At 36.0% G+C, this 8,188-nt stretch overlaps 1 protein-coding gene across 2 annotated transcripts in view; it reads left to right on the top strand.

The window, feature by feature from the left end:
- Positions 1-1,231: 1,231 nt before the first annotated feature.
- The window catches only part of AMBN (ameloblastin), a 10,979-nt gene continuing 4,022 nt past the window's right edge, over positions 1,232-8,188 (top strand). The window contains exons 1-9 of one of the 2 annotated variants that reach the window (XM_017879013.1): positions 1,232-1,287; positions 2,575-2,622; positions 3,743-3,853; positions 5,612-5,845; positions 7,004-7,042; positions 7,339-7,377; positions 7,512-7,550; positions 7,799-7,858; positions 7,958-8,002. In XM_017879013.1, the coding sequence (XP_017734502.1) occupies positions 1,267-1,287; positions 2,575-2,622; positions 3,743-3,853; positions 5,612-5,845; positions 7,004-7,042; positions 7,339-7,377; positions 7,512-7,550; positions 7,799-7,858; positions 7,958-8,002 (636 nt within the window). In that variant the 5' untranslated portion in view covers positions 1,232-1,266. Of the gene's footprint in view, positions 1,288-2,574; positions 2,623-3,742; positions 3,854-5,611; positions 5,846-6,834; positions 6,874-7,003; positions 7,043-7,338; positions 7,378-7,511; positions 7,551-7,798; positions 7,859-7,957; positions 8,003-8,188 lie in introns of both variants that reach the window. The other variant, XM_017879011.1, reaches the window with a different exon arrangement.

The raw sequence follows: 8,188 nt of genomic DNA, 5'->3' as shown, positions 1-8,188 counted from the left end.
TCTTCCATTCTCCATGTTTTCTACTGGTATTTGTGTAAAGTAATAAGGATTGGTTTCAAAAGAAAAATATCTTTAACAACAACAAAAAAAAAAGGGGGGGGGGGAAAGGCTGGGCATGGTGACTCATGCCTATCATCCCAGCACTTTTGGAGGCTAAGGCAGGAGGATTACTTGAGCTCAGGAGTTCAAGACAAGCCTGGGCAACATAGTGAGACCCCTATCCCTATTTTTTTAAAAAAGGAAGCCAGGTGCAGTGGCTCATGTCTGTAATCCCAGCACTTTGGGAGGCCGAGGTGGGCGGATCACTTGAGCTCAGGAGTTTAAGACCAGCCTGGCCAACATGGTGAAACTCCGTCTCTACTAAAAACACAAAAATTAGCCAGACTTGGTGGCGCACACCTGTAATCCCAGCTACATGGGAGGAGAATCACTTGAACCCGGCAGGCAGAGGTTGCAGTGAGCCGAGATCGCGCTACTGCACTCCAGCCTGGGTGACAGAGTGAAACTTAGTCTTGGGGGAAAAAAAAAGGGAAAGGAAAATATCTTACATTTTAAAAAACTAATTGTATAGATAGGTATATTTTTGAACAACTTTTAAGTGAACACGTTAAGTATAATAGTATTTTATGCTAGAATGCTTTTATTTAAGGAAAAAAAATCTTTGATATGATCCCAAAATATAGTAGGTTTATACATAAAATAATCTTTCACTAAAATCATAGAGAATTTGCTGAAGTCCTTTGAATGGGAATCAAGTTAGATTTTGCATATGATTTTTCTGAATGTCATGATCCCATGCCACATCTAGTAAACCAAAATCATGTAGATTTGTCAAAAGCACATGAAAATTCAGCTTGAGTTTGTCCCCTTTACTTTTTTCTGTGGTAATTTTTTTAAGAATATAAAGTACTAGTAGTTTTCTATTTTGTTGCTTTATTCTACTTCTCCTTGTGTGTAACTTTAAATCATATTTTGCTTTTAAAGCAACGAAGCATTAAGATGCAGACAAAGGATAGATGATGCAGGTGGGAGCAAAATTTTCAAATACTGTGTTGATTCTCCCAAATAACTTATGCTCTTCTTCATTCTGCCCAAGCACTCAAGTTATTTGCATAATAAACCAAAATGGTGGCCCCTCCGGTAGCCCTTATGTACTGGAGCAATATCCTATGCCCAATAGGCATTGAAGGAAGTTTTGTACCAATGAGACTCAAAATTATTCTTATTTTCATTCAGTTCTTTCCTCAGCAAACTGGAACACCGGGTATGGCTAGTTTGAGCCTTGAGGTATGTATTGTCAGAGTTTTTTACATATTAACTTTACACTGGTATATTTGTGATACAGGAGAAATATGGTGGTGTGTTTCTCAGTTTTCCTAGCCAGAAGTTTGTGGCTGTTATCCTGAGGAGTGCTAGAAAAATTATGGCATTTACTAGAGCTTTGTCTTATAATTCTACTGCAATTTTAAACTCTCAGGTGTTTTACTTTTTAGAACATTATTTCCATGCAAACAAAAGCAATATTAATACTTAATGCCTTATATAGAATATACATATTAATAAAATTACTACATTAATTAAAAATACATTGCTCTGTGCTCACAGTTTACTTTTAGTCCTGCTCCTTATACTATCTTACATGATAAAGTTCTCATGAAATAAATGTACCTGTACAAAATTTAATTTTTAATAAGTCTGGCAAATAGCATTAACATTGTACTATGATACTTCCTGTATAAGTTGTACAGTGTATTTGTCTCATTGCAGTTCTCATGTAATATATATTCTGTTTAGAAAACCCCAGCAAAACAGAAATTTTGGTGATGTCAATGAAAAATACTGACAGCTATATATAGAAAGATATTTATAAGATTAAAAATTTTTCACAAGGTCTTGTGAAATTCCCATGTGTCATGGTAAGCTGGGGGCAATCAATACCTATTTGAGCTAGACGCTTACTTCACATGGAAGCTAATTTCACTGAGGGTTTTTTTTCTTTTTTAGCTTAAACTCAATCCAAAGCGTTCTGAATCTCTTCCCATGAAAAAAGTGAAATTGACTTTCTGTTGAAATGGTGGAATTCTCGATAATCTATCCAGATACTTAACATTTCTTTCAATAGTTTCTATATTTAATATTTTGAAAGATTTATTGTTTGAGAAAGAGGTAAAAGTTTTATTTATTTGTTTGTTTCAAATTCCTCTTCTGGCTGAACTTGTAAGGGGCAAAGTAAATTAAATGGGGAGAAAAGAGTCAATGAAGTAAATTCCTCACAATTACATTTATATTTCAGTGGAATGAGCTATTTTCCCATGTTTCAATGTAACCTCCACTTAAATAATACTTTTTCTCCTTTAATTAATGATAAAAGCAACTGCATTATTTTAATAGCAGTAATAACAATGGCAGAACCAAATTTAATATTTCCACCTTTCGATGATGATTTGTGTCCACTTTCATTTTGTTAAATTATCCACATCAAACTTTGTGTTGATAATGTCAAATATCACGAGAAATCAGTTGTGTCAAACACAGCATATGTGATAAACAGTAACCCACTTTTTTTCTTGATAGACAATGAGACAGTTGGGAAGTCTGCAGGGATTAAACACACTTTCTCAGGTAATCATATTTCTTATTGCAAGTATTCATGGTGATGCTAGTGGTAATATTAGCAGCAGCATTATAATTCATCAAATTTATTTATGAATAGACAATATACTAAATATTGGAAGAACCAAGAAGTGAATGAGAGCCTAAAACAAAATAAGATAGAGTGACAGGGAAAATAAAATAGTATTGAATTTTATTTAGTTAGAAAAGAATATTTTGTGCATTATTCATTTTATTATATGGCACAAAACGTAAGTGCTTAAAAAATCTAAATCTCAAACAAGTTTATGGAAATATTGCAGACTAGCTCAAAATGAAATTTAAGTTCACTGAAAGGAAGAGTTTACCTATCCATTTGATTTTTTTTTTATTTATTATTTATTTATTTAGACAGAGTGTCGCTCTGTGGCCCAGGCTGAAGTGCAATGGTGCGATCTCGGCTCACTGCAACCTCCGCCTCCTGGGTTCAAGCTATTCTCCTGTCTCAGCCTCCCGAGTAGCTGGGATTACAGGCATCTGCCACCATGCCAGGCTAATTTTTGTGGTTTTTAGTAGAGATGGGATTTCGCCATGTTGCTAGGCTGATCTCGAACTCATGACCTCAGGTGATCCACCCACCTCGGCCTCCCAAAGTGCTGGGATTAGAGGCGTGAGCCACCATGTCCAGCCATACCTATCCATTTTAAATTAAGCAACACCACTTTTGCTTTTGCTATATTTACGCTATCTGTTGATTTTTTAGAAAATGAAAACCAGGCTGGGCGCAGTGGCTCACGCCTGTAATTCCAGCACTTTGGGAGGCCGAGGCGGGCGGATCATGAGGTCAAGAGACCAAAACCATCCCGGCCAACATGGTGAAACCCCGTCTCTACTAAAAATACAAAAATTAGCTGGGCATGATGGTGCGTGCCTATAGTCCCACCTACACAGGAGGCTGAGGCAGGAGAATTGCTTGAACCCAGGAGGCAGATGCTGTGAGCCAAGATCTCCCACTGCACTCCAGCCTGGTGACAGAGAGAGATTCCATCTCAAAAAAAAAAAAGAAAAGAAAAGAAAAGAAAACCAAATATAACCAATGTTATATTTAACATTTAAATATAAGCATGCCTTTTTTTATCCATGTCTTTAGTATTCTAGATTTGGCTTTGGGAAATCATTTAATTCTTTGTGGATGCATGGTCTCCTCCCACCACATTCCTCTCTTCCATGGATGAGGCCAAGGGAACATGAAACTCAACAGGTGAGTGAATAGCGTCAATATGTTTGAAACCTCAGGCTTTAAAACCTCTTCTTACTTGCCTTCCTTGAGTTGTGATAAATTAGCAATAGCCAAGTCCTAGCATTAACAAAAAATTATTCTCATGCCAAATAAATCAAAGCCTATAACTGCTTTGAGTGCTTAAGAAATATTTTTAAATTTGAAACTATTTGCATATTTATTTAAAATAGGAAGATACAGCCAACAAAATATGAGACCTATGTTAAAGATAGCAGCAAACAGTCCTCAAAAATCGAAGCAGGCTACATCCTGGACAATTTTCATTTGAATCAAGATTTCCTAAATAATTACTCAAAGGCTAATTTCAAATGATGACAATAATCCTGGTCAAAATCCAGGTCAAAATGCCAGGTGCGATGGCTCATGCCTGTAATCCCAGGACTTTGGGAGGCCAAGGTGGATGGATCACTTGAGGTGAGGAGTTCAAGACCAGCCTGACCAACATGGTGAAACCCCGTCTCTACTAAAAATACAAAAATTAGCCGGGCATGGTGGCAGGCACCTGTAATCTCAGCTACTCTCGGGAGGCTGAGGCAGGAGAATCGCTTGAACCCAGGAGGCAGAGGCTGCAGTGAGCCGAGATTGTGCCACTGCACTCCAACCTGGGCAATAGAGTGAGACTCTGTCTCAAAAAAAAAATTAAGAAATTTAAAAAAGTAAAACATCAAGAACCCTACAGAAGTCAATAAATATATCGATCTGTTAACCGTTATTGCTTAGGTGCCTAATAAATACATAAACCAAATTGTGGTTTGGTAGTAAAAGTGAAGACATTTACGAATGGCTCTAAGGATTGTGAAATTTCATATTTTATCTGATTCAGACAGGACAAGACAACATATTTCAAAGTGCTGAATTGTGAGATGTGAGTTCAGAGAGGGGTGATGACTGGAGAGGCAAAGCAGAGCCCCGAATTGTTGTGAGACTTCCTTGCTGGTCTGAGGAGTTTGCAATCATTCTACAAACAATAGGGAGCCATTCGCCACAAGTAATTTCTAGAAAAAGCAACAAAACATGATGATTTTAACAGGAAATTTTTTCATTTAATGTATGGACTCAGAACCAAGATTAACAGGGAATTTTAGTTCCAGGTGGTCTTCCACAGCAGGAGCATTACCACGAGGTCCCATTTAGTAGAACAATAAATTATGTTAATGGTGACTGTTTCTTCATTTGTTTCCAAAGTGGACTCCATGATGCAAGAATTTGATTGGCATTTTAATTAATCATGCTTTATGTTTTCACTAATTTGAAAAATTTACTAGGTACTCACCATGGGCCAGGCACTTGTTAGGAGCTATGTTATGTACAGGGGCTATAAAGAAAAACAAGACATATCATTCTCTCTCCATTGACTGGGGGACAAAGATTTATAACAAATAATTGCCATCCAATGAGAAAGTGGTAAAATAAAGATACAGATACATACAGACAGCTATGAGAAGTTAGAGAAGGACATGTCTCATCCTACCAGGAGGTTCATGTAGCTTCACCTTCATGAGCAATGGTGGTCCCAAAGCAGGTAGGGGAGGCACACGCAAGACCTCCCCAAACAACATTAACGCTAACTGGTGCTTCCTATGTAAACTCAACTTCAAGACAAGTTCCCTAGCCTCCCTTCCAGATAGAAAGCGCCCCAAGCCCCTTTGTTTAGAAATTCTAGGCACCGTTGTTTAATGAGCCATCCCTTTCTGACACTCTTTTCAAATTTCTCTGCAGTATGAATATTCTTTGCCTGTGCATCCCCCACCTCTCCCATCACAGCCATCCTTGAAGCCTCAACAGCCAGGACTGAAACCTCTCCTCCAGGCCGCTGCTGCAACCGCCGACGAGGCCACAGCACAGAAAGAAGCACTTCAGCCTCCAATTCACCTGGGACAGCTGCTCTTGCAGGAAGAACTGCCTCTGGTTCAGCAGCAGGTGGCACCATCAGATAAGCCACCAAAGCCTGAGGTACTTCCTTTCTCTTGAAGTCAGATCAGAATCACCAGCTAACCTAATAGAAGAAAACTAATTTGCAGGGTCCTTTTAAATAATCGTAGCCTTCAGGCATAATACATGATATAAATATATTCTTAATCAGTCTTCCATATCTGAGATTTATTTTTTGAGTAAAACATAAATATCCATTCCTATCTTTTGCCATCAGAGACAGGGCATGGATTCTAAAAGATCCTGTGCCTATAAAACTGGGTTTCTTAGTTGCAAAAGATGAAAACTTCCATAGGAAATAGAATAAAACCCCAGAGAAGTCCAGGTTTCCTATCACTGGTCTTTTTTTGGTGTTGGAAAGACTGAGAAAAGTGATTGATCCCTCAGCATAACAAGTAGGATTTTCCATTATTATCTGTCTGACAGAAAGGTGACAACTATGCAAAAAGTGTCTTGTAATAATGTAGAGAAAAGTGTAATGGATAAAAGAAAAGGAAGGTACCATGTAACCAGTATTATGTGGGCATGTATCATTCCCCCATATCATCCTGCCTATAATCCTATAAAAATACATGTTATCAGCCTTTTTAAAGAAAGGAAGACAGATTTTGAGAAGTTACAAAATTGGCCCAGGAGTACACAAAAACTAAGTGGCAGAGCCAGGGTTCAAACCAACCAGGTATGCTCCCATTCCAAAATTCATTACTTTCTAATCTGCAAGAGATAGCAAAGTCATGATAGATGTACCTCATCCCCCTGCAGGTATATTTGAATAATGTTAGTAAAAGACCATTGCAAACTCTCGGGTCATACCTCCCAAAACACTGAAAGAAAGTAAAATAATGAAACTCATTTTGTTTTACTGTCATTGCAAACAAGATAATTATGTGATCAGTTCACTTTGTCAATTTTTTATTTTTAATGTCACTTTGTCTATTTTTTATTTTATTGTTATTTGTCTATTTTGTTAATTTTTTGACTGATAATTTTAATATTTATCTGTGATATAGCTCCCAGGAGTAGATGTTGCTGATCCACAAGGTCCATCAGTAAGTACAGATCTCAATGAGACACTTTCTGTATTTTTTCATTTGTTCACTTTGTCTATTTTTATTTGTATTTGTATTTATCTATTTTATTCATTTTTTATGATAATTTTAATATTTACCTATAATATAGCTCCCAAGAGTGGATTTTGCTGATCCACAAGGTCCATCAGTAAGTACAGATCTCAATGAGACACTTTCTGTATTTTACTTTTTTTATTTGTTCACTTTGTCTATTTTTTATTTGTATTTATCTATTTTATTCATTTTTATAATTTTAATATTTACCTATAATATAGCACCCAAGAATGGATTTTGCTGATCCACAAGATCCATCAGTAAGTACAGATCTCAATGAGACACTTTCTGTATTTTACTTTTTTTATTTGTTCACTTTGTCTATTTTTTATTTGTATTTATCTATTTTATTCATTTTTATGATAATTTTAATATTTACCTATAATATAGCACCCAAGAATGGATTTTGCTGATCCACAAGGTCCATCAGTAAGTACAGATCTCAATGAGACACTTCTATTTTTTATTTTTATTTTATTTGTTCACTTTGTCTATCTTTTATTTGCTTTTATCTATTTTGTTCATTTTTTGACCGATAATTTTAATACTTATCTGTAATATAGCTCCCAGGATTGGATTTTCCTGATCCACAAGGTCCATCAGTAAGTACAGATCTCAATGAGACACTTTGTAGTAAAAACTGTCTCTACATTTCAAAAAAGAAGAGCGAATTTTTTCATTGTCCCATTAATCCATGAATATGAAGTATAATGGGTTCCTTTGTTTTCTTAAATATTAAATACTTATTTCTATACTAATCCATCTGAAAATGTGTTTCATATAACTCAAAAATTACTGTAATGGGGATTTGCCTATGTGAATTACTTATTCTGCTTTCCACCATTTAAAGATTTTCCAAATAGCCCGTTTGATTTCTCGGGGACCAATGCCACAAAATAAACAATCTCCAGTAAGTTTTTTTTTTTAATACCACATCTCTGTTTGCAATTTACTTAAAAGTTTTTCCATTGGAAAATGCATTTTGTGATAATGATTGTATTTTATTTAGCTTTATCCAGGAATGTTTTACATGCCTTTTGGAGCAAATCAATTGGTAAGTCCATATTCTATAAAAAGTATTGTTTTTAATTAAATTTTATCTTAAGAGCTAAAATTATAAAATCTAGGTCTCACACAAGAGATTCCAAATAAACATTCTCTGAATGCCTACATTAGTAACTGAAATATTAAGGAGGCAAGTTTCCTTTTTGGATAATCTTGGCTACACACACACACACAC

The sequence above is a fragment of the Rhinopithecus bieti genome, unplaced genomic scaffold (assembly GCF_001698545.2).
Source record: "Rhinopithecus bieti isolate Rb0 unplaced genomic scaffold, ASM169854v2 scaffold_905, whole genome shotgun sequence".
Taxonomy (NCBI): Eukaryota; Metazoa; Chordata; class Mammalia; order Primates; family Cercopithecidae; genus Rhinopithecus; species Rhinopithecus bieti.
This window is presented reverse-complemented; position numbering and strand designations above follow the sequence as displayed.